At 46.6% G+C, this 26,317-nt stretch overlaps 1 protein-coding gene across 6 annotated transcripts; it reads right to left on the bottom strand.

The window, feature by feature from the left end:
• Positions 1 to 3: 3 nt before the first annotated feature.
• LOC309651549 (uncharacterized protein) lies at positions 4 to 22,805 on the bottom strand (the record flags this gene model as incomplete). 6 transcript variants are annotated; one of them, XM_082444402.1, is made up of 5 exons in its annotated part: positions 9,207 to 9,531; positions 8,559 to 8,595; positions 7,508 to 7,727; positions 5,408 to 5,486; positions 4 to 172 (listed from the first exon to the last, which is right to left on the bottom strand). In XM_082444402.1, the coding sequence occupies exons 1-5, from the start codon at positions 9,242 to 9,244 to the stop codon at positions 4 to 6; spliced, it is 543 nt and encodes a 180-aa protein (XP_082300528.1). In that variant the 5' UTR covers positions 9,245 to 9,531. The 6 variants fall into 6 exon arrangements, 1 of the variants encoding a protein (XP_082300528.1); XR_014258226.1 differs by lacking the exons at positions 4 to 172; positions 5,408 to 5,486; positions 9,207 to 9,531 and adding an exon at positions 6,436 to 6,692 and having other exon boundaries at positions 8,559 to 8,594; XR_014258227.1 differs by lacking the exons at positions 4 to 172; positions 5,408 to 5,486; positions 9,207 to 9,531 and adding an exon at positions 6,596 to 6,695 and having other exon boundaries at positions 8,559 to 8,594.
• Between the last annotated feature and the right edge of the window lie 3,512 nt (positions 22,806 to 26,317).

Raw genomic sequence — 26,317 nt, 5'->3', positions numbered from 1 at the left:
AGGTCAAGAGGATCGTCTGGTGGTGTGTGAAAGGGGACCGACTGACAGGCTCTGGCCGAGGCCCGGTGACCTCTGGCCTCTTCCTGCCTCAGTTCCTTGGCTGGTCCCTCCAGCTGTGGCCCGCGGAGTCTGAGGGTGGGGTGGGCGTATCTGCACGTGCTTTCTGGAGAGCCTGGAAGAGGCAGGAGAGGGCTTCATAGCCCGGACGGAACACGTCGACGAGGTTTGCCCGTGCGTGTCGGTGCGGACACGCGGTTCACTCCCTCGTGAGTGCTTTAACCCGTGCTCTCCCCGTGCTGGAGGGCGAGCCCTGATTCATCCCTCGGAGCCTCGGCAGCTGACCTTGTAAGAGGCTTAGGGGTGAACCCTCGTGAGCTTCAGCAGAAAGTCGGCAAAGATTGATTTGTGTCCCTCCACTGAGTTGCCCTCAAGGTCCCCGTTTTCTAGAAGTGTTGGGCCAATACTCCCTCTAGTGGCAGGGGACTCAGACAGGGCTGTTTGAGGCCCCCGCTCTGGGGAAGTGGCACGGAGCGGCCAGGGGGCCGGGCAGGAGCCTCTCTGCGTGTGCCCCAGGGACCCACCTGCCTGCGACCTTCGGCCGCCTGGCAGGAAGATACACCGCCCAGTCCTATGGCTGCCTGTGCAGCGAGGTGTACTCCGCGGACACGTTCCACACACGCTTCAAGCAGGAGGACGTCCTGAGTGGCAAGGTGAGAGGCCGTCCTGCCGCGCAGACCAACACGGAGGTCCTCGGCTTCGGCCTAGATGCTTGTGCCGCCCGCCTGGGCCTGCCAGGCTCTGAGGGCCCTGCCCTGGACCTCCTGCTCCCCTGCCCTTTGTTCAGTCACAGCAGAGGTGGCCACACCCACACCCTCAGTGAAGGCGGAGCTCCACCCTCCAGCCCCGCCCCCTCTCGGCAGGTTGCCATGGACTACAGAAGCTGCATTCTGAGGCCAGGCGGCTCCAAGGATGCCAGGGGCATGGTGAAGCTCTTCCTGGCTTGCAACCCCACGCAGGATGCCTTCCTCCTGAGCAAAGGGCTGCAGGTTGAGGGCTGCAAGCCACCGGCTGCTGATGGCACGGGGTTCTGCCCACTCAGGTGGACCCGGTGCCTTAGCGCCCCGCCGGGGCGGGGGAGGGGCTGCGTGTCCTCCCAGCCCCTGAGTCCCTGGTGGCCGGCCTCGGCCAAAAGTCTCCACCTGGATGTGTCTGGAGGGCCTGGCATCAAGGCTCCCCCTTGTTGCACTAATGCAATCCCTTCCTGGGGAGCTTTCCTGCTTACAAAACGGTTCTTTGAAAATGCAGCCATTAATAAAAAGACTCCACTCCTGGTCTCTGCCTACGGTCCCTTCCACCACAGGAGCGGCATGGGGGCCATCACACTGGGGGGAGTTCTGACCTTGGTCGGGGATCAGCCCTGCGGCCGTTGCAGGCTGCTCTCTGCTGGTGTAGCGTCTGGGTCACTGGGAGATGGCTGAGCTGTGGGGTGAGTTCAGACGGGGATGGCTCCCCCCACCTGGCCGGGCCGGCTCTCTAGTGAGGGGGTGTCAGGTTCCTGCCGGCCTCTCGCCTGGCACTGTTTGGCATGTCGGGGGCTGTGATTGGCTGCAACTGGTTCTGGCGGTGGGCACAGCTGCGGGAAGCCCTGCTGTGGCTGTCCCTGTCCCCGTGGCCGGCCCGCTGGCTCCCTCCGGTCATCGGCAGCTGGTGAAGTCTGGACCACAGCAAGGGGCCGCCTTCCTGGGTCCTAGCGATTCTTCCCAAAGGCCTTAGGGATGTGTTTTGGTGGCAGTAGGAATTCAGAGAGGGTGCTGCCCCACTGGAACGCTAGGGTGGGTCTGGACAGTCCCTTATGTCCTTCCCTGGCCTTTGAGCGCCTCAGGAGCCCTGCCTCCGGCCCTTCGCCCCCACAAAGGACGCCAGGCAGCGGAGCGAGGGCGTGGGCAGCGCCCCGACCTTCTCCCCAGGGCCCAGGCGGGCAGGCTGTGCCACGTTCTGTCCTCCCCTCAGCCTGCCTGCCCGTTCTCACCCACCCTGGGCCAGTCGGCTGTGGACCAGGCTGTGGTGTCTGCCCTTCTGCAGACCTGGCTCAGCTCCCTGCACCCACTTCTGTGCCTTCTGTGTTCTGGGCTGGTCGCAGGCCCAGAGCCGGTGGGCAGGCACCCCGTGGCCGGGAGGGCTGTTCTTGCGAATTCCCTGGGGCTCGAAAAGGAACACAGCCGGCCTTCCATCCGGCACTTCTCGATGGACATGGAAGGGGCATGTCGGGGCCTGGGGGCTGCTCGTCTTCCCGTGCACCGAGCCCCTCGATGGTCCCCGTGCAAAATCCAGGTGTGGCGTTGGCACCCCACCCGTGTGCCGGGCAGTCTGTGGCGGGTGCCACAGGCCTCGGGCTGGTGGGCCACAGGGTTCCTGAGCGGCAGGTCAGGACTGAGAGGGTGAGGCCTTTCCCCAGGTCCAGGGCCCAGACTGACACCGGCTGGAGGCCCCTCCGCTCACCGCCCGCACCCCCCAGCCCCTGCCCTCACGTGAGCCCCCAGGGCTGAGCTCAGGTGTTGCATGCCCAGGCTCCCCGGCAGCCCAGCCCGTTCCCACTCCTCCGTGGTCACTGAAGGACTTGGAAGCAGGTTGCCCCACAGAGACTGCTGTTCCCCGAGCCCTGGGCAGGGGGCAGGGAGGACGGGCACAGGGCCCTGCAGGGGTGTGGTCGCCAGGGCAGCCGGAGCAGCTCCACACAGTAAGTAAGAGCATCTCACCAGAAACAGTGCGTTTCTCCAGCCGCCCTAGGACCTAAGCTCAGGTCCTGGGGCAGGAAGGGGCAGCAGTGCAGCTCTTAGCTGTCACTGGGGGTCGACTGTGGCCCGGTGCCACCTCTTAGATCCTCCCCCGTCCCCTTCCGGGGTTGCGACCGGACCCCTGCCAATCGGGTTCTCACTCCTCTCCATCCCCTACGCCTGCTCCATGAAGGTGGACGGAACACATTTCTTAAAAGGTTAGAGCTCGGGCTTCCCTGGTGGTGCAGTGGTTAAGAATCCGCCTCCCAATGCAGGGGACAAGTGTTCAAGCCCTGGTCTGAGAAGCTCTCACACGCTGCGGAGTAACGAAGCCCGTGTGCCACAACTACTGAGCCTGCACTCTAGAGCCCGCAAGCCACAACTACGGATGCCCGTGTGCCTAGAGCCCATGCTCTGCAACAAGAGAAGCCACCGCAATGAGAAGCCCACGCACAGCAAGCAACGAGATGCCCACACACCGCAACCAAGAGTAGCCCCTGCTCGCCGCAACTGGAGAAAGCACGCACGCAGCAAGGAAGAGCCAACGCAGCCAAAAATAAATAAATAAATTTAAAAAAATCATATTAAAAACCTATTAATGAGATTTTAAAAAATAGTCAGTTAGTTACTTAGTTAATTGTGCCGGGTCTTAGTTGCCACAGGCCGGCTCCTTAGTTGTGGTAATCAGATATTTTATATTCTTTTTTGTTCCTGAACAAAGGCCTCAGAACCCAGTATCTATTTGATAACGCTCACAGCATAGCTCAGCACGGAATAGCCACATTGTTTTTCTTTGGCTGCTATGTACCAAACAGCCTTTTGTACTGTTTTACCAAATGCATGTATTTAATACCTGTTTTTAAAAACATAGTAAGGGGCTTCCCTGGTGGCGCAGCGGTTGAGAATCTGCCTGCCAATGCAGGGGACACGGGTTCGAGCCCTGGTCTGGGAAGATCCCACATGCCGCAGAGCAACTAAGCCCGTGAGCCACAATTACTGAGCCTGCGCGTCTGGAGCTTGTGCTCCGCAACAAGAGAGGCCACGACAGTGAGAGGCCCGCGCACCGCGATGAAGAGTGGCCCCCGCTTGCCGCAACTAGAGAAAGCCCTCGCACAGAAACGAAGACCCAACACAGCCAAAAATAAATATAAATAAATAAAAATTAAAAAAAAAAGCTTTAAACAACAACAACAACAACAAAAAAAACATAGTAAGATCTCAAAACTTTAAATTGACTAAAATAAGATTCTCTCTGTAGTACTACTTATTTGACCAACAAACACTACCTGATGACACCGGTGTGGTGCACTGAGCCTTACTCTAGCATATCGGGATAAACCCTGTTGCGACAAGTGTTCATCCTCCAGGTCCCCAAGGCCTCTCACACACTGCCAGCGAAACTGCTTCCTGCTTGGGAAAGAGTGCCCCAGTTCGTTTCTTCAGAAGCTTGAAGGCTATGTAAGCCCTCCAAAAGGTTAGAGGGCAAAGAACAACTCTAAAACTGGCACATTTGTTTAAAAAAAAAAACACTTGTCAATATTACAAGAGCCAGCTTGCTTTCCCTTGTGACACGTTTTCTTAGGAGGCAAGGGATGTGGCCATGTGACTTGGACAAGCTGTTTCCCTCTGTCTCAGTGTCCCACCTATGAGTGAGTAGTCTGACTCAACTTAATGACAGACATCTGAATAAGGATCATGAACAGTGGCATCTAATTTCCAAAATAAAAACAGGAGAATGAGTATGTCTTTTACAACAGGACGTCATGTCTACCTCAATGATATTGCTAGCCTTGAGTCCAGTGTTTCTCGCTCAGTGCAATTGTGCCCCTCATCTGGGAAATGGGGAAAGTCTGGGAAAGTCTGAAGGTGATTTTGGTTGTCACAACTGGGAGGAGAGAGAGGGAATGTTACAGGCATCTAGTGAGTAGAGGTCGGGACCTTGCTAAACACTCTGCGGTGCACAGGACTCACACCCACAGTAAAGGTTTATCTGGCCCCAAAAGTCAATGCCTTGGTTGAGAAATCCTGCCTTAGAGCAAACCACGGATACTCATCTTTAGCAGGTAACAGGGCATTTACTACCCACCTGTAAACCTACAGACTTCCCGACTTACACAGCTAATCCTGTGGCAGGAATGAAATAGATAGCGTGTGACCATCTGGTAATATCTAGGTTTGCCCCTCAAGTCACATGGGACAGTGCTAGAGACTGACATTTTCTATATTGGAGGCCTTTGGCAAGCCACCAGTTTTCTAACCTAAAAAGTCGAAGCAGCATTACAATACACGTAGTAACACGACAACTCTGCTTTTATAGAGAGATTAGATGTGGGAAAGGAGCTTATCTGACATCAGAAGGAAATGCTTTAAACGCATCACATCTGCTGGTTTGACTGTCAAATCTTGACAGCTGGAGAGGTAGGAAGGTAGACAGGAGAGAACACACCAAAGTTACGGGCCTGCTGAGTCCTCGGGTCTAACCATAATACACTTCGTACTGCCCTGGGTCCAGGGATATGTTCTAACACCCTCTCAGTCACTTACGGTCCATAGACAGACCAAGTGTAAATTCACAATTATCAGCAAGTGTACCAAAATAAGGCAGAATTAAGAAACTTGAACGCAAGCCCTACCTGGTCTTTTTCTTCTTCACCGACAGAATCACCTGATTTTGCTTTTTCAGGGTCTTCCTCAGGTTTCTGTTTGGCAGGGCTGTCACATACAGTAAGGCCAACTGTTAGCTCAGCCAGACCCTAGACTTGCAGTGGGCACAAAACTACTTATATTCCTCCCTACCAAGAGTACCCTCTGTTTGGAAAGATTCAGGGCATGGACACCCTCTTCCCTCCAAGGAGAAGCCCTTTTTGCCAGGACATTAAAACAAGCTTCGAGTTTAATGTTTCTTTGGATGACAGGTTTAGAATACCACCGTTTTGCAAACCCTAAGAAATAATGGATCTAGACTTTCATCAACGGCTGCTAGAATCACCGAAGAGACATTACATGCCTCTGATGGCCAGCCCCATACCGTCAATGAAGTCGCACAAAATAAAGCTGGAATCTGATCAGGACTCTAGACCTAACCACCAGTTTACAGAAAACTGGAGACAAGGGAACACATTAACCACCAAAACGATGCAGTCAGCCAGACCTAGAAGCTATTAGACAAAAGACCTATTTTCTTTAAATAAATGGCAAGAAAATAAGGAATCTATCACTTGAAAGGCTTAAGGAACAAATCAACCAAACTCTGTTACACAAGGGGAGGTATGAACACTGCTGTATATTTGTTAGTAAGGAACTGTTACACTTTATAAGGCATGTTTTGTCTTCTTCAAAAGACTGTTTGCTAGATGTTAGCAATTATAGCAAAATATGAAATAAAAACTTGTCAGAGAAAGAGACCCTGTCATCTAGAAATATCATATTTGTGGATAAGATGACATGTCCAATTTGTTTCAAAGTAATCCAACTGGGGGGACATGGGTGTGTATGGAGTTGTAATCCATTTGGAATAATTTTCACTTGGAGCCTATGGGGGTATAGATGAAACAACAGCCAGGAGCTGTTAACTGTTGATACTGGGTGATAGGTACACAGGGGTTCATTTTACTATCCTTGGTATTTTGTGTATGTACATTTGAAGTTTCCGATTCTAAGAGTAAAAATGGATGAGGTCTTCAGAAATGCTGTTCATGAATGTCTAAAAACAGAATATCAAAAGGAAAACCTAAGCAATGTGGAAGTCAGAATTACTAAGTTACATCCTACTAATTCTATATGTGTTTTACCAAAAACAGTTGGCCCCTAAAATGGGGGCTGTCCATTCATTATATACTGACCCCCTTGTGAAATGAGATGTGATGGTGGTCTGCCTGGTAGTTTGCCTTGTAATCCTGGGGCTACATGAGACTTCAGCTGCTTACAGAAAAGAAACAAAAAAGCCACTATGAATAAAGAGTTCACAGCCAAGGTACAGTTCTTCAGCATTAGCAAGCTGGTGCAGAGACCAGGTTCTGAGGATTAAGTATCCTTCTCTTCTTATTCTAAGCAACCACCGTCTTCATAAAGTCATCACATTAGCACCTGCCAGTTTGCTAGGCCATTTTAACACAGACTCTCGTATGAAGGGCCCAACCCTGAGACGGACAAGGAAACAGAGCCTCTGCTTATTTTGTCAAACGATGAAGTGGCCAAGCACCGGATCTGAGCTCAAGTCCCAGGCTCTTATTTTAAAAATTCCAGAAGAGTTACTCTAACTATAAGTGGGGAAGGAGTCTAAGAATAAACGTTTAGCTTCAACAGGCATGTAACTTACAAGTCATAAATATCAGCAGCTCTTGTTTTCTTATACCTCATAAATTCAACCACATTTGGGGATCTAATGCTCTATAACTTGGTCGAAGACAAAAATTTAAAGTATATATCTAAGCTAGTTAGAAGTATACACAGAGGGGATTCCACGGCGGTCCAGTGGTTAAGACTCGGCACTCTCACTGCCGAGGGCCCGGGTTCGATCCCTGGTTGGAGAACTAAGATCGTACAAGCCGAGCAACACAGCCACCCCCCACCCCCCACCCCCCAAAAAATAAAATAAAAGATACACAAAAAACAAGTACTGCCGGTGGAGGGGTTGTGTGTGTGGGGAACAGACAGACCGTATGGCACCAAGTCTGTCCTCCCCTTAGGCGGTACCAGACTCCAACGAGGTCAAACGAGTCAAGTGCTCTTACATTTTGTTTCTCCATCGGACTTGCTTCTCCTGGGCATGCAAAGTTTGGAAACAGGTTTGGGGGACTTCTTTTTCTCTGCTATTTCCACTCTGCGCTCCTCACCACTTGTCTGGCTCCCGTTTTCTAGACATCCATTCACTTCCCGACTGAAAGCATGAGCTCTGTTCTCCAAGGACAAATCTGTATTTAAAAGGGATTTGACTTTAGCCAGGTAGCCCTCCTACAGCAGGAAAGGATAATTTAACTAACAGTGAATGTAAACAAGTGGCCATGAGAGAATAAGGAAACACATGCGCTTCCTTTATAACTATCAGGTAACAGGGAGAGGTGGGATTATCCTGCCTCCCTGGTCACAGACAAGTTACATGGGAGGAAACGTTTTCTAGCCGCCAGCATGCTGACGACTTAACCTCTGATAATTCTTCTTTATGTAATTTGGTTTCCAAGTTAGATAACTGATTCTTTATTTCTGTCTGCAGAAATTCAGGCAAGAGATTCCATTTCTCCTTCACGCATTCCTAAGGGAAGGATATGGGTTTAGAAGTCTCCACATTCCCAAGCTATGAACCAATGGACTAATACACAAATAGTTACACTGCCTGGTCACATAACAATGACTGAATGGCAGGCAATGCTGAGTCAGCCAAAAAGAAAGCTAAATATTCACAAGACATTCACAAGACATGTTCCTGTTGTTTTCGTTAAGATCATATCACACCATCTCCAGAGTGGTGAAAAATGGAAAGATTAAAGGTGAAACAGACACATAATAGCATACTAGAACAAACCTGATTTTGAAAAACAGTGTAACCAGGACAAATTATAATCCAGACTTGATGGTACGGAACCCAGACTGGGAAACTCGATGAGTTACCAAAAGCTAACCAATAATAGCCTATTAGTCCAGCACGTTAGACAAAAACATCCACGTTATCCTCAACTTCAGGGAAAAGAGAGCCAATTCCACTTAAATTTGTTTTTAGGAACTACATAGTGTCTGTCAAATGGTCACATTTGATCATAAATTTTGTTAAGGTGGAGATTACCTTACCTTTTCTGTTAAACTATCTCTTTCCAAATCTTTGAGCCTGGGGGAAGAAAAAGGGAAGAAACAAGCGCTTGATCAGCAACATTGTCTACCTGTAAGAATACCACAGTTTAAAGAACTTTGGAAAGAAGTTTCACATGAATGTTAGAAAAAAATACAATGGTTTTTCCCTCCCCCAGTGTCTAGAATGCCCTAAGGTAATGCCTACACGTTAAGAAGTTATTTTCAATATGAATGAGGTTCCCCTTTTGGGGGATGGTTTTCTGATGGTGGTAAGAGATGGTATAGGAGCTCTAGAACAACATTTTTTCTTTTTTCTTTTTTTTAACGTTATTTTAAAGACACTGGGAAAGGGGAAGCAGGTCACACAGTTGGGTTCCTTCCCAAGCTAATTGACCTATACGGTGGTCTTCCTCCAGTTGGACCTGACAAGATTTCATAGAAGGGCATACAGAGGTTAGAAAGAGTGGACCAGAGTGACAGGATGCTGTGGGGAACAGCCAGCTAACATTCCCAAAGGCCAGGATGGGGTGGTGGCAGCATTCTGAGGAGGAATATACGAAAATGGAGGAGTCAAGGCATCTGGGGCAGCAGGGGGTGCCCACACATGAGCAAGAGAGATGAAGCTAGAAAAGTTGGCTGGCGCCTCACCCAAGAGCGCATCCTTGCAAATGTTTGTACCCAGTCATTCAGAAGTGCAGAACTGTCATGAGTTTAGCTGGAAAATCATGGCCTGATTTGGTTCTTGAAGATGAGTATCTTGCCTCTTTGGGGAGGAAGGCAGCGAAAAGAAGAAAGGAACAAAACTAGAAGACACCGAGGAAATGGGGAGGCTGCTGTTCCTAGCCTGGGTGCTGACTGTGGGCAGTTGGGTGCGAACAGGTCTAACCAGCTGGGCAAGCGCCCCTCAGCAGAGGGGCAGCACCCTGGGCAGGCGCTGGGCCTCCACCATCTATGGATCCCCCCTCCAGCACCCAGGCTAGGTACTCAGTTACCAGCAGCCCAAAGGGCAGGAACAGAGCTCTGCCAGGCTGGCCTTCCCAGAGGGCACGTGTAAGCAGCACAGCCAGGAAGGTGAGCGACAGGCTTTGCTGGCTTGTCGGGAAGGAGGGCGACGTCTGATTCGGCACGGCTGGAGTCAGCGCTAGCCTCCCCTCGGACACGGGCACTGGGCCCCCGGTCTCAGGCTCACACAGGCCTCCAAAGCCCTTCCCTCAGGATGGTGCTCAGACCCTCCACCCAGCCCACCCTCCCGCCCCAAACACCAGCAGGTCAAGCACCACTCAGAGAAGGGGGCCTTTAAAGGGCTTTAGAAAATCTTAGAATCCGGATATGGAAGCTACTATGTTTCACCTGTAGCTGAGAGCTCTGCTCCCAGAGCACAGGATGGCCGAGGGGGGCGAGATGGGAGGGTCTCGCTGTGACCCCCAGGCACCGCTGGCCTTTTCAGCCACATGCCTGCATTCCTTGGAAATACATTTCATTAACAGCCAAACGGAACACCCTGAGAAACAGGAGGAATTATTGGCTCGTTTCAACCCTTAGCAACAATGAATTTTCACCACCGGGTATTTCGTCTGCTCTCTGCAATGCGCTGGAACTTTCCTTTGTGCTAAACATGCCTCAGCTCTCCACGGCACCCGACACACTTGGTGACTCCGCCTGACCCGGGAGCGCCCTGGGCCCCAGGCACAGGGTCCCTCCTTCCTGACCACCCCCTCGTGGGAGTGCTGAGTCCAGTCAGCCCCCAGCTCTGGGGGCTCAGCGTCCCCTCGGAAGTGACTGAGAGTCAAGCTCCCCACCGACCCCTCCCCCCTGGTCTCCCTCCCACCAGGGCTGCTTCGTGCGCGGTGCCAGTTGGCCCCTCTTCAGCGGAGAGGAGACCCGGGCCGACTCCGCTCCACTGACCTGCCGGTGCCCATCCGGGACGCGGCCGGCCGAACAGCCGGTAGGTGTCGGGGAAGCCCCGAGGGCGGGCGCCCTCCCGCACCCTCACGACGCGGTGCTGCTCCGGGTGGAGCCCGCGGCCCGGGGGGCAAGAGGCGCGACGGGGTTGGGAAGGAGATGGGGCCACGGGAAGCCCACCCCGGGCCGGGGCGCAGAGGCAGGAGGCGGCGAGGAGGGCCGGCCCAGACGCGAAGCCCGTGCCTCCGCCCCGCCCAGGCCCGAGTGGCCCTCAGACCTCCCTGCCGGCCCCTGGGCTCGGGGTGGGCGACAGGTGCGCCGAAGAAGCCATCCTGCTCTTGCCGTCTGGAGAGGCCGGCCCAGGGGTTGTGCCTGTTCCCCGCGTGGGGCGAGCACCAAGGCCTGAGGGTGTGGAGCCCTCCGGCCACAGGTCACAGGCTTTGCCTGTCGGAAAGGAGGGCTGCGATGGGGCTGTGCCGACGGACGGGGAGGATGGAGCCGCCCACAGTCCCCGTTTGCCAGGCAGAGCTTCATCGCGGACCCTGTTCTCAGCAGCCATGCGCAGCAGGGACACCCAGGCCTGGCGAGTCTGCACCCCACCCAGGGCCGCTGGGTTCCTGCGCAGCAGCCCCGGCATCTCCTGCTGAGAAACCCCAGAGACCGTACTCCTTCCCCGGAGCCCACCGCAGCGTTGCAGAGCCCAAGGGGGCTGGGGGCTTCACCCCAAACTTGAGGAAGCCACACCTGGGGTCCGGGGCACAAGCGGGGGTCCCACCTTCCCCGCAGGAGCAGACCCCGCGGAGGGTCTATCTTTTGGAAATAAAGTTAGACTAACAGGTTTTACACACAGAATCTTAGAGCTGGGAAAAGTCCTTTGTGTCATTCATGTAGCTTCGTAAGACTTTTTTTTAATGAGAGGATGGATTTCCTTGAGCAAGAGTCAATTTCCAGGAATGGGTCCCTGGATACCAAGGACTGTTTTGGGGAAGAAACATGAATCTATTCTGTGAACGCCTTATAGAACTTATTCTATATTGTAGTTCTCTCTGGAAACACATGTACCGTTGATCTTTGTAGCAGCCCTTAACATCCTCAATAGAAGCTCTCATTTCCCCATTAGTACTTGTTATAGACTGAATATTTGGGTCTCCCCAGCATTCACATGTTGACACCCTACCTCCAATGTGATGGTATTAGAAGGTGGGTCTTTTGGGAGGTGATTAGGATTTGATGAGGTCATCGGGATGGAGCCCTCATGATGAGATTCTTACCCTTGTGAGAGTCATGAGAGCTGATTTTTTCCTCTGCTCTCTGCCCTATGAGGACACAATGAGAAGTGGACAGTCTGCAACCCGGAAGAGAGTCCTCACCAGAAGGCGATGATCCTGGCACCTAGATCTCACACTTCCAGCCTCCAGGACTGAAAATACAGTTTTGTTGTTTACAAGCCCCACCCCACCCCGTTTGTGGTACTTTGTGACAGCAGCCCAAACTGGCTTAGCACTCTTTTCTTCAACTAAATGGAAGAATTTGTGGAGCCCATCCATTTTATGATACAATTTCCCAAATAACCAATATTCTGTCTATACACTCTGATTTCTCAACTTTTTTATTTATCAAAATTGTTATAAAAAAAGCTTCCAGGGCTTCCCTGATGACGCAGTGGTTGAGAATCTGCCTGCCAATGCAGGGGACACGGGTTCGAGCCCTGGTCTGGGAAGATCCCACATGCCGTGGAGCAACTGGGCCCATGAGCCACAACTACTGAGCCTGCGCGTCCGGAGCTTGTGCTCCGCAACAAGAGAGGCCGCGACGGTGAGAGGCCCGCACACTGCAATGAAGAGTGGTCCCTGCTCGCCGCAACTAGAGAAAGCCCTTGCACGGAAACGAAGACCCAACACAGCCAAAAATAAATAAATAAATTAATTAATTAATTAAAAAAAAAAACAAAAAACCTTCCATATATTTTCCTAATAAATTGTTTCCAATCCAAGTTGTCACTATAATGGTTCTATGATATTAATAATTTGAGCCCTAATACGCTGCTTAAAATAATCATTTATTTGTCTTATGAATAAGTTCAGGGTTCAAATGCAAAAGCTTTAAAAGGATATACTGTGTAAAACATCTATGTCATCCCTCTGAAGGAAAGAAGGAGGGAAGAAAGGAAGGAAGGAAAAAACATTGAATTTGCCCTCAGTTTAGCTGCCACTTCTTAAGGGAAGCCCTTCCCAACTCCAGACCCCCAGGCATCACAAATAAGCTCTCATGGGACACTGTCCATACTGTTGCAGGTCATGTTCCCTGAAAAGCTGATTCTGAGACAAGGACAGACTTTCAGGAAGTTTCTTGGGGTGTGTTTTTTGGGATAAACATAGAATTACCGTATGACTCAGCAATTCCACTCCTAAGTCATTGAAAACAAACAAACCTACGTACACACATGTTTATAGCAGCACTATTCACGGTAGAAAAATCATGGAAATAACCCAAATGTCCATCAATGGATGAATGAATAAACAAATTGTGGTATATACCTACAGTGGAATAGTAATTCAGTCATAAAAAGGAATGGAGCAAGTAAATATCAAACAATTACACGGCCAAAAACATTTTTTTAAGGAATGAGATACTAATACATATTACAGTGTGGATGACTCTCACAAACATCATGCTAAGTGAAAGATGCCAGACACAAAGGTCACACATTGTATGATTCCATTTATCTGAAATATCCAGAATAAGTAAATCCATAGAGAAAGAAAGCAGATTGGTGGTCTCCAGGGCTTGATAGAAAGAGAGAAGTAGTATCTTCTCAATGGGTACAGAGTTTCCTTTTGGGGTGATAAAAATGTCTGTGGGAAGTAAAATTTTTTTAATTGGAAAATGATTGATTAACAACAAAAGTCTGTGGGGTATTTCTTGGTACTGCCTTTCCCAGTTTTCACAGTAAATGGTCAAGTACACAGTAAATGGTCAAGTACAGCAGCCATGGTTTGAGAAAGAAATGATGACCAGGGCTCAGAACACTCACTCAGGGACGAGGGTGAGGGTCACCCCACCAAGTAAGCCATCCATTTTAGCAGAGGTATTATCCAAGGATGAGGGGAATTGAGAATGGATAGCACAGGAGGGAGACAATGACTACCAGTTGTGGCTTTGAGGCCACCTACAGTAACAGAGGCTATAGTTCGACCCACTGACCCTCCTTTCACTAGTAGTTCATCTCACTCACCCTCTCCCCTAAAAACGATCCATGGAAACTATGAAAGAGGTGTTTCCAGAACTTATGCAAAGACGTTGATCCGAGTAAAGGCAACAAAAGCAAAAATAAACAAGTGGAGCTACATCCAACTAAAAAGCACAACAAAGGAAACCAAGAACAAAATGAAAAGGCAACGTACCGAATGGGAGAAAATTTTTACAAATCATTTATCTTATAAGGGGTTAGTATTCAAATTATATGAAGAACTCATACCAAAAAAATAGAAAAAAAATCCAACTAAAAAATGGGCAGAGGATCTGAATAGACATTTTTACAAAGAAGATACAGAGATGGTCAGCAGGTAATTAAAAAGGCACCTAAAATCACTAATCAGCAGAGAAATGCAAATCAAACCACAAAGAGATATCACCTCATACAGGTTACAATGGCTAATATCAAAAAGAGAGGAGCTAACAAGTGTTGGCAAAGGTGTGGAGAAAAGGGAAGCCTTGTGCACTGTTGGTAGGAATGTAAATTGGTGCAGACACTATGGAAAACAGTATGGAGGTCCTCAAAAAATTAAAAATAGAACTATCATATGATCCAGCAATTCCACTACTTGGTATTTGTATGAAGGAAACAGAAATTCTAATTCAAAATGAAATCTGTACCTCCATATTCACTGCAGCATTATTTACAATAGCCAAGACTGGGAAACCCCTGTGTTCATCGATGGATAAATGGATAAAGGACATTTGGCATAATATGCCAAATTATTTATTTATATATGTATATAATTTATATATATATATATTATATATATATATTATATATATATATATATATATATATATATATATATATATATATATATATATATATATATATATATATATATATATATAATTCAGCCATGAGAAAGAAGCAAATCCTGCCATTTGTGACAGCATGAATGGACCGTGAGGGCGTTATGCTAGGTAAAATATGTCAGACAGAGAAAGAAAAATCCTGTATTATCTCACTTTATATGGAATTTTTTAAAAAGCTCATAGATACATAGACTGGTGGTTACCAGAGGCAGGGGGTGGAGGGTGAGTGAAATGGGTAAAGATGGTCAATATGTACAAACTGCCAGTTATAAAATAAATAAGTCCTGGGGATGTGACTATAGTTAATAATACCGTACTGCATATTTAAAAATTGCTAAGAGAGTAGATCTTCAAAGTCCTCATCACAAGAAAAAAAGATTTCTACCATGTATGGTAATGGATGTTAACTAGACATACTGTGGTGATCATTTTTTGAATTGAAGTATAGTTGATTTACAGTATTATATTATAATAACAATATATTAGAACACAGTGATTCAATATTTTTATAGATTATACTCCATTTAAAGTTATTATAAAACATTGGCTATATTCCTTATAGCTTATTTATTTTATGCATAGTAGTTTGTGCCTCTTAATCCCCTCCCCTACCCTTATCTTGCCCCTCCCCTCTTTCCTCTACCCACTGGTAACCACTGCTTTGATGTCTAGATCTGTGAGTTCATTTCCTTTGTTACATTTATTCCTTATTTTTTAGATTCCACATATAAGTGATAACATACCATATTTGTCTTTCTCTGTTTGACTTATTTCACTAAGCATAATAGCGTTGCAGCAGAATGACCTGTAATTCCTACATTTCTTACGTTTCAACTTCAAGTTTCATTTCTCGGGATGCCTACAGCTTTTCACCTGGCTAGATGGAAGCCAAGGTTTTACTTTTCTCTTGGGGGCTATTCTGCTAGGCTAGAGTCATTAGAAGCAACTTTAACTTTAGGTTGTTATAGATATATCACATCTTTCAAAGCATAATCAGGCTCTGTGGTTCATGATCTGGTTGTTAGATTAAAGGTCTGTGTGGCCAAAGGGCTGTACTTCTACAACTGTTGAGAAATAAACAACCTTGACTAGACAGGGAAGGAAAAGTCTACAAGTTGGTCCCTATATCCTGATCAGGGGATTCTTTTCCTCCTTCCCTGGTTCACCAAAAAGCACACTTGCCCATACTGTTCACATTCTCAAAATATGTTTGTTACTCTCAGAACTCCTGGAATCTATATCTTCCAACGGTTGACTTTTGACTTTTCAATGAACTGTTCTGCACACCTGTGTTTATACTTTAGGATTTTTTTTTCCTTTGGGAGAGAGAAGAGTGGCTTGTAAAAATACTAGTGGAAAGTAAGCGTTAAGAATCACTTCACCTTCTCCATCAAATAAATCCACCTGAATTATCGGCTCTATGAACCAAATAAGTAATTCAAAAGTTTGATGAAGAACAGAATGCTTTGAGTCTCAAAATATCTCTCCATAAATTACTTATTAACTACAAAGTGACAAATAATAACTTGACAGTGGAGAAACTTCGTGGGCACCACCTTAACCAAGATGCTAACGAGACAGATGACCATCAGGTGGCTCCTGTAAGGATGCACAGAGAGACACACTGTCACCTCTGTGGAACCCCCATCCAAAGCACATAACATGAAACAACCATGAGGAAACAGAGCACAAACCCAGACCGAGGATCATTCTACACAACAACCAGCCTGTACTCATCACAAGCTCTCAATAATATGAAGAACAAAGAGGCTGAAGAATTATTTCATACTTAGACCAAAGTGACATGAGAACTAAGTGCAACGCATGATTGTAGGCTGGTTCCTGGGCTAAAAATTTAGCCATTATGGATGTTACTGGAATAAGTGGCAAAATTTGAATATGGACGGTAGATCAGTCAACTGTATCAATATTAAATTTCTGACTTAGACCACTGTGCTGTGGTTTGGTAAGAAAATGTTGTTTCACTTAGGAAGTAATCACTATTTACAGGGAAAAGGGCACAATGTCTCCTTACCCTTAAGGGGTTCAGGAGAAAAAAAACATGTATATATGGAGAGACAGTGAATGCCAAAGCAAATAAAGCTAAATATTAATAATTGGTGAATCTAGGTAAAGCATATACAAGAGTTCTTTGTACTAATCTTGCAACTTTTCTTTAAGTTTGAAATTATGTCTATAACTATATATCTACATCTATATAGATATATAAAATCAACACACACCATTCAAAATAAGTGCATCAACCTAAAATCCAGCCTATTCTTCAGGTATTGTTAGGTAATCTGAAGAGAGACAAAGGCTAGGATACCAACAGGGATTGGGTTAGTAGATTCATTCATTAGGGCCCTGAGTACATTTCTACTAACTTAAATTACACTCTCATTTGAATAAAACATTTTGGACTTCCTTAAACTTAGTGCCAATTACTTATACATTTAAACACTCAAAGTATGAATTCCATAGTTTTCCCCAAGTGAAGCCCAAGGCTGTCAGTATTCTCGTGTGCTAACAAGTAAGCAAGGCCAATTTCCATAACCTAACTATAGGACTTCTGGCTACATAAACTTTTTCTAATATGCCCAGTTCCCTATTTTCTTAGAAAATCCAATTTGCTCTGGGATTTCAAATACCACAGGCTCTGGTTTTTGTCACAACAAATGAACTATTTTATTCTTTAGCTTCTTAAAAAGAAAGTCAAGAAATCATTGCTCACTGCTAGCTTTTCTAGCTCTCTCCCAATATCTCTTTTTTTTTATTTATTTATTTATTTATATTTATTTATGGCTGTGTTGGGTCTTCGTTTCTGTGTGAGGGCTTTCTCTAGTTGTGGCAAGCGGGGGCAACTCTTCATCGCGGTGCGCGGGCCTCTCACTATATCGCGGCCTCTCTTGTTGCGGAGCACAGGCTCCAGACGCGCAGGCTCAGTAATTGTGGCTCACGGGCCCAGTTGCTCCGCGGCATGTGGGATCTTCCCAGACCAGGGCTCGAACCCGTGTCCCCTGCATTGGCAGGCAGACTCTCAACCTCTGCGCCACCAGGGAAGCCCCCAATATCTCTTTGATCAAGCTTTCCCACCCACTCTGGAATAATCCAGGGGTAATTAGAACTTCTTACCTTCTTTAGCCCAAAAGGAGCCAATTCATCACAAACTATCATGGATTCTGATTCTAAATTACCAAGAGCCCAATTACTAACCGAGGCGGGGAAGCTTCTTTGCAATTAAAGTGATTGATTTCTTTGCAGATGCAGTAGCATTTCACTTTTTAATTATGTTCAGTCTGATCAAATGTGAGAAAATTCTTCCTCGTTTTATTTTCCTTCCAAAGAACACGATACAACAAACATTAATTCCAGAATGATACAAGGCCAGACCTGCAAGGGCCTTTGGCAGAGCTGGACATCTATCAATGGGTCTTGTCCATTTTATGGGGTTTTGCTGGCTCCTGAAGCTCTATAGGGTAAAAAAGGGACTAATTATTTGTTACATCACATAGTTCACCTAAGGGCTTGCCAAACCTTCCAGCATCTGCTAAGTTGTGATGAGACAGCATTAGATGTTTAGATAAACATAGACTAGCGCGGAACAGAACAATTTTGTTTCTTGTGCAGGCAAAGAACAGAGCCACAGTGCTGGGGATGAAGGAGTGTGTGGAGGTAAACATAAGCAACGTGGGAACAAATCTGTTTTTTCTCACGTAGGTGGTATTAACATGATTATATGTTGTCAAATTTTGAAAGAGAAAAATAGACAAAAACAGTTTGGGAGAAGAAGGAGGCCACTCTGGAGGATATAAAGGAACATGAGGCCACCAAGCCTTACACAGATTTCCCAAGGCCTGAAAGACACCTGTCTGTCCACTTTGCTTTTAATCTTAAAGACTGGCCAGTTGTGGCTCCCGCAGCCTGTTGACCTGGGGCCTGCATCCTTATCTCCCCTTCCCCTCTCTCCAAGTGGTCAGCAGACTGGCATCCGTTCACTCACTTGAGACATACAAAGGTCAAGGTTTTCACTCAATGTGTATCTTACAGCGATCTGTGCTCCAGACAACAGTGACTACCCTTTGTCCTGGTATGAATGCAGTTGCTGAACGTTTTCCAAACACTTTCACACATATGTAAAGAAGAATCTAGGAGCCCTCCAAGATTTTAAATTTTAGTAAAAAATGAAATTACATAGTAAGCTTTTGAAAAATTAAAACATCCACGTATGTGAGATTGTACCCCTGCCTTTACTGCAGGCTGTTTGCGAAATTCAGGAAGCCCTGCCTTTCCATTCATTAAACAGACAGTCACTGAGCACCCCCTAAGGGCAAGGCAGGATGCCAGGTGATGCAGGTGGAGAAACAGGGCTTGTTCCTTGCTCTGATGGGGAAGGCACATAAGCAGACACCCTCGGCACAGGAAAACACAGAATAGAGGTGCTGTGATGGGATAAAAGGGTCACGCTTATAAGAACAAAGGAAAAGCGCATCCTTCCAATGCAGGAGACACAAACAAGGTCAGGAGGTTGGCAAGTGTCTTGAAAGAATGTCAGTCTTGCTGAGCGCGGGCAGGAGCTCCAGTCTTACCCGATGTAGCATGGGCATATATGCACGCCACATTCCAAGAACCAGAAACACAAGAAAGAAGAAGCCAGACCAGACACCACAAAGCTGTGACCGTTGGGCTCAGAAGTCTGGGCTTTTTTTATGAACCAAGGAGGAGCATGAAGGGGAAGTGATGGTCCAACTGGCTGTGCTGGTAGGGGCAGATGGGGGCAGATGAGGCTGCTGAAATGATCCGCTGAGGGCTGACAGAGCTGGCTGTGGCAATGGGACTGGAAATAAGTGGAGATTCAAGAGATTTGGGGCCGGTACAAACCACAGGGACTTGTAACCATCATATGAATGGATGAGGAAGGAGGCAAAATAGACTCTGAGCACTATTACATGTGAACACTTGGATGGTGTCCATGGACTGGCTGGCTTTTGCTATTTAAACATTTACTGTGGTTATTAGTCACATCCTGCATGGAGCCCTCGTTTTAAGCTCTTTAAATATCCCTGAGATAAGTGGGGGAGTTATTTCAATCCTCCTTTTTACAGATGAGAGAACCAAGACTGGCAAGGCTTAGCCCTAAGCAGGAAACCCAACTAACCCAACTAATTGGTGCAGAGCTGGGACAAAATATCAGTGTAGTCCTCATTACACAATCCAACGAAACACAAAGATAGCTCAAAACTGTCCTAACGGCATGTTTCCAGCCTAAGTGGGACAAAGTTCATAGAACTTTATCCCGTCAGCTGTGTTGTAAGGTGGTTTGTTGGTAATGTCCATTCTAAAAGCCAACAGAAAGCTACAAGTATGCTGAATCATTAAAAACATGGATGTACAGGACTCAAGTCTTACACCTTTTTGAACAAAATACCCTTCACAGATGCTATGTTTAGACTCAAGTTTTCCCAACATAAAGTTTTTAAAAGAACAATCTGTCTAAAAAGCATGTAAAGAAAGTCATTGATGTTTTAGGACTTTAATGTCCTTCATACGGTCAACATAAAACACTGACAATGGAAGAACCATTTGGGAAAAGACTCTTCAGCAAAGATCTTCCCGAACTCACAGCATCACTGGTCAAACACCATAAAGAGAACAGTCACGTGAACAAACAGTAAGGGAGTTTAACGGGGATTTTTAGTTTAACAGTAAAAGTGAATCAGGGAGCTTCCAAATCTTGTGAAGCAGCTGAAAAAGGGAGAGGGGAGGGGGAAGGGGAGGCACACAACAGTTGAGAACGTAACACTCTAATGCACAAGGTCAAGGATCCTAACATTCTCAAAGTCTCAACATATACCAACAAGAACCGTATTCTTAGAAATATAAAGGCACAGAGATATAAATGCATAGAGATATAAACTATTTGGTATTAAGAACAGACCTTGCTAGATAAATATATAGAATGTCACTCTTACTGCTTTATGAGAATAACCGTATAAAGAAAGAATCCAGAAGACCCCACTGCTGTCATCTTGCAAAGGATCAAAATTCAGCACCTAGAGGGCCCCACCCACCCTCCATGCTGTGTGTGTGTGTGTCTCTAAAAATAATAACCTGCAATTTGCATATAATTAAACCCATAGGCAGCTTTGAATGTGAGATCTAGGCAGAAAAAGTAGCAGCAAAGACAACAGTAGCTAGAATTTGGTAGAAAAGCAAGAGAAGATTTTTTAAAAGCTTCCAGTTCAAGTCAGAATTAAGGTTAAGTTTCAACAGCTTGGGATAGCTGTGGATGTTTTGCTGTTCTCTGAAAAAAGAAGAAAATCTATCATAAGCATGTTCATTCGAGAAAAATACTGTTTGTTTTGTTTTTTTAGCCATGCCCAAGTGACTTTCAATTTTGTACACTGTTCAAGGGCAGAGTGTGTATTGGTTAGGATGTGCTCATAGCTGGTGCATCTCCAAAAAATGCTTCATGAAGGCTGCAAGCTTCTGGACGTCTTCGATGGTGACAGCATTATGCAGAGAGGCCCGAATGCCTCCCACGGACCCAGAAGAACCACCAATGCAGCCGTTAAGAACAGGAGCATCTGGCTTAGCATCAAGACGACCCTCCTTCCTGTCACCAGCTCCTGCGAGAGTCACGGCACCTGAGACCATCGTGTCCAACCTCCCTCCTGAAAGTCCCCGCAGGTGGCCAGGAGCTTCACACATCTCAGTCATTAGAAAATTCCTTTCCAACGCAGTGAAGGACCGTCACGCTCACATGGAACCTAGGTTAGCTCAACTCTTCGATGAGCCTGCCGTACAGGGGGCAGGGAACAGGCAGTTATTCTCATGTGTGAGAACACACATTTTTCATGGAGCTTACAGAATTAACTACTCTCTCTGATGTTCAGGGGAGCAACAGTGATCTGTTCTTACACTGAACAGGCTTGTGCCAGCCGCACCAGAGATGGGATGGCACCCTTTGTGCTGTCAGAGCAGAGATTTTCAAAGGTAATTTTGACCAAAGCTCCAAGAAGGTGTGCCCCCCCCATGCTCTCAGCCATGGAATTGTGCTAAGGGGTCTGTAAGCAGCAGCAGGAGAACCCCCGTAATAAATGGTCTTTCCCAACTAGTTACAATAACTGCTACTCCAGGTTGGGCAGGCTCCTGGATGTGTTTCATTCAGCGTCTGAAAACTAAACCAATTATCTGACAAGCTTCTGGATGGGACATGTACTCACCACCTATGCCCTTTCAGGGAGATCATATTGAGTTCAAGAGCTTTGTCGAGAAATCTTTTTTCTAAAGCATCATCTCCTTTGGTGTTGCCAATGTGGAATGGAATATTTATCTTGCTTCTATTCTGGGGCTCCACTGGACATCTGAAAAACACGTTTTTTGTTCCAGCTATTTTTCTGCAATGTGCAATTGCCATTAACAAAGCAACAGAAAGGTTTTAAAAACCATTTTCCAGATGCAAACAAGAGATTAAAAAAAAGATCTGGCCCCAGGACATTTATAATTTACTTAGGTAGACCACTCTTGCATATGGAACACTGAGCTAACATTCTCTTATACGACTCATACTTAATTTCCAAGAGCCTCAGTTTCCTCATCTGAATATTAGGAATAATAATAATATCTCCATTTCATACTAGTTATGACAGTTCAGTGGTACAACATATATGAAGCTTCCAACCCATGGCAGCCACACAGCAATGTGAATGACCCTTTCTCTACAAGGCTGCAGAGAAAAAAAAAAGTTGGTCGGAATAGTGGCTGTAAGATTTAAAAATAATGAGCAGCTGCTTTCAAAGCACTTAAAACACTGTATTGTCCCAAGCTGTGTGACCTTGAACAAGTTACTAAATCTCTCTGTTGTGCCTCTCTGATGTGATGACGAAATGGCCATAAATTCTCTGCAGTCCTCCCAGCAAGAGGTGGGGTCTAGTGCTCCACACCTTTTGAATCTGGGCTGGCCTTGTGGACTTGCTTTGACCAAGAGACTGCAACAGGAGTGATGCTGTGCAACTTCCAAGCTGAGGCCTCAAGGGGCATGCAGCTTCTATACCTGCCCTCTTAAAACATCACTGCCATGTAAGCAAGCCCGAGCTAGCCTGCTGGAAATAACAGGCCCAGCCAACAGCCAGCACCAGCTGCCAGACAGATGAGGGGAGCCATTGAGACTCTAGGTGAATCACCAGATGACTTTGGTTGAGTAAGTGATCTCAGATGAGACCAGCAGAAGAAACCACCCCACTGAGCCCAGCCCCACCTGCTGACTGAAAAGAATCTTGAGCAAAAGAAATGGCTGTGGTTTTAAGTCACTGTCTTGAAGTATTCTATGATGCAAAAGTAGATAACTGATAGAATTTAGAACAGTGTCTGGAACACATTCAATGCTATGTAAATATCTATTGAAGTCAATAAATCTGTCTTTTTATTCTCAGCACCTTGCACAGGGCTCATACAGACTCTCAAAAATGAATGGGTCAAGTTTCATCTAGGATACATTAGTATTTGACTTCAGTTTCTCATTTGCAAAGTAAGCAAGCCAAAATTATCTTCCACTGACAACCAAAGGAGACAAACAGAAGAGCTGACATGCTATTCTGGATTACAAGGAAAATATGTAATAACTCTCTCCATTTTCTCAAACACATCCTGTCTTATTCTTCCACTTCTACAAGGTGGGTGGGATTCATTAAAAGTAAGCAACAAAGAAAAACAGTGTGAGGAAGCCCCCATTAAAAGCTATGCTCGCCCCTCAGGGCACACACATAATTCCTGTTAAAGTTAATAGGAGTTCAAGTGCACGTCGACGGACAGAAGAGACGCAAGCAGGGAAACCAAGTATCTGGTAATAGGCTTTGAGCCTGAATTCTGGGCCCCCCTTTGCACAGGTAGTAGGTATCCTGGTTGACACTTACATTAAAAATTTAGTGTCTACCCTCTTTGATATTCTGCTGCCTCAGGCTCCCAAGGTGACAGTCCAATTATAGAGCTGGAGCAGCAAAAAGGACACGTGCTTTCAGGGGAAAAAATGTTAAAAGGGGGAAGAATTAAAAACCTGGATTTACAAAGAATCTGTATTGACAGTCGTCCCCCACACATTTACCCATCCTACTGTGAACGTAGGTGGTATCATGACAGCAACAATGTCATAACAACTAGAAACTGAAGATTAAGTTTGCACGGTGCCCGCGAGTGTCCCTGGTGTGGGGCTGAGGGAAGGAAGAAAAAGATGAAGGGGAATTAGCTGCTCCCAACCTAGCAAGACGGCTGTGGAGGGAATTCAAATTCCACAGGACAAGCGCTGTGGAAGCACAGAGCTGAGCAAGTAACTCTGCCCGAGAGAAGGTTGAAGGTTTCAGAGGAAGGGAGGTGGGAGGGGTCAGGACAGGGGGAGACGAAGGAAGGGCATCTGACAGAGAGCTGTGTCTGCCAAGGTACGGGGGACGCCAGCAAGTTCTCTGCAGCACCTGGGGTGCTGGGTGCCTGGCTGGGGGCAGGACTGCAGACCGCAGAGGGCCCTGCAGACACGCTCTCCTGGGAACTGGATCGATCGGATCCTGGAGCAACGAGGAGCAATCAGGTCTGCACAACAAGGAGTTCTGCGTTTTAGAAAAAGCACTACAACATAGGGGCTGGAGGGTGGGGACACTGGGGGAGAGGCCTGCTAGAAAGCTCCCACAAAGAACTTTCTAGGTCAACAGAATTCGGGCTCGTGACCAAGACAGGGACACTGGGGAGTTTCAAGCATGGGCAGTAAATGCAAATGCCAATAGGGACCCAACGGTCATATAAATGAGTATAACAGGCCCAACATGACAGACTCAGCACAAACTCCCTACGTTACCAGTTAACTGTGAGGGGCCGTTCTTTACTCCCACAGAGAAACAGAGTCTCCCTTTTGCTTGAAACATACGGCCTTCCCAGTCCTTTTCTCCCACTTTCAGAGACACGGGGATTATGAAATAAGACATCTGGATTTAAATCATCTTCCCATGTTCCAATAAGGGCTCACATTGTGTGTTTTAAACCCTGTGAGCCACACCGAGCACTGCCGTGGGCTGTGCTGGACCACCGCTCCCAGGCGTCATCACTAAATCCCAGAGCGGGGGCAGGGCCTGTGGCCTGACTGAGTTGGGGGGCAGGGAGAAGGTGCCACGCTGACAGAGCGCTAGCGCGGGGCCGGGTGGGCGCGGAAGCAGCGGGTAATCCTGGGACTACAAAGCTTCCAGGACAGAGTCTGAGCAGCGCTCCCCAGGAGTCTATGACGGAAGCTGATAAGGATGGTTGTGACTGGAAAAGCTGTGCCACAGTCAGTCATAGACATTTAGGAAATCCTGAATTAACAGGGCTACAAGGGTTTCTTGACTCAACTTCCTAGAGCGTCTCAAGAGCTCCGGTGATTTGTGAACTCCCAAGAGGATAATTCATATAGGAACACAGTTTTCCCCAAATGCATGTGGCTGAAAAACCCACTGCATCTCTGGGATGAGTATTCTAGAATGCCCACTGAGAAACCCCGGGACTTCCCAAGGTACCAGAGGGGTATGTGTGAGGGGAAAGGCACCACCTCAGCGCGAAACAGCATCTCACAAAGGTGGTGAGGGTTAGGAGGGCGCCAAGAAAACCGCAGGCAGTTGGCAAGCGATGACAAGACGCTCGTTTCAGTGGTGTCTGCTTCAAAAGACAAACCAGAAACAAGAAAGGCGTGAAGAGTGCATCCTGAGGTGAGAGAAGCCCACAAAAGAGTCACTAGGCCTCTCCTGACTGCCTAACTTTTAAATAAAAAATTAACTCTAAATTTGCACACCATTAGGAAAACTAGAGTAAAAATGTAAAGATCTATTCCCTTCCATAGAGGTGGTTGTCATTAACAGTCCTTTGTGCATTTTCAGGATCAGATACACAAATGTGTATATGTGTATATATGCATGTTTCCATATGTACATATATACATACATAGTATTTACAAATACAAACATTGTGGGTTTCTAAGTGGAATAATAGACATGTCCTTTTCTACACCTGCTCTTTTTCCTTTTAACCTGATGACGTATCAGGTCATCTTCCCAGTTTGCTCACAGACCTTCCCCGTTCTCCACACAGACGTTACTCCATATCACAGATGGATCCTAATTTCCTTCATCAGACCCCTCCTGAAGGACATCCGGGTTGTCTCTAGATTTTCCCCATTACGTAAGTATCCCTCATTGGACTTGTGGGTGCCTGATTTTATGCACACTTCTATGCAAGGCAGAGTACTGGCAGAGGGCAGGTGCCTAGAAGTAAAAGTCTTTGGTCAAAGAGCAAGAGAGTTTTGAACTTTCATGGATGCTGCAAACATTGCTCCAAAATTGAACACATTTATTATTATTATTATTATTATTATTATTTTGAACACATTTATTATACTTAACATACGCAAAGTGTGTTTGTTCCCTTGTCTACACCAGATGTTATCAGTCTTTAGAATTTCTGCCCATCAGAGGGGAAGAAAATCCCATGGTTTTAATCTGCATTTCCTAAAGAAGTTGGCCCCTCTTCATTTGTCTATTAGCCAGCTGTGTTTCTTCTGAGTTGTTTGCTCATACAGTTAAAAACCACCCCCTGCCTTTTTAAAATTTGATTATCCTTTTTCATTAATTTGTGGGTTCTTCTCTATATCAACAGTAACCTTTATATGTTAATACACTACCAAACTTTGGTGCCTGTCATTTTGTTTTGTTTATGTCTTGAACTGTAGAAAAGTTTTAAATTTTCATGTAATTAAATATCTTTTACTTTAT

This window comes from Balaenoptera physalus (genome assembly GCF_965194825.1).
Source record: "Balaenoptera physalus genome assembly, chromosome: 21".
NCBI classification, from domain to species: domain Eukaryota; kingdom Metazoa; phylum Chordata; class Mammalia; order Artiodactyla; family Balaenopteridae; genus Balaenoptera; species Balaenoptera physalus.
The sequence above is the reverse complement of the archived record's forward strand: the minus strand, read 5'-3'. Positions and strand labels throughout refer to the sequence as shown.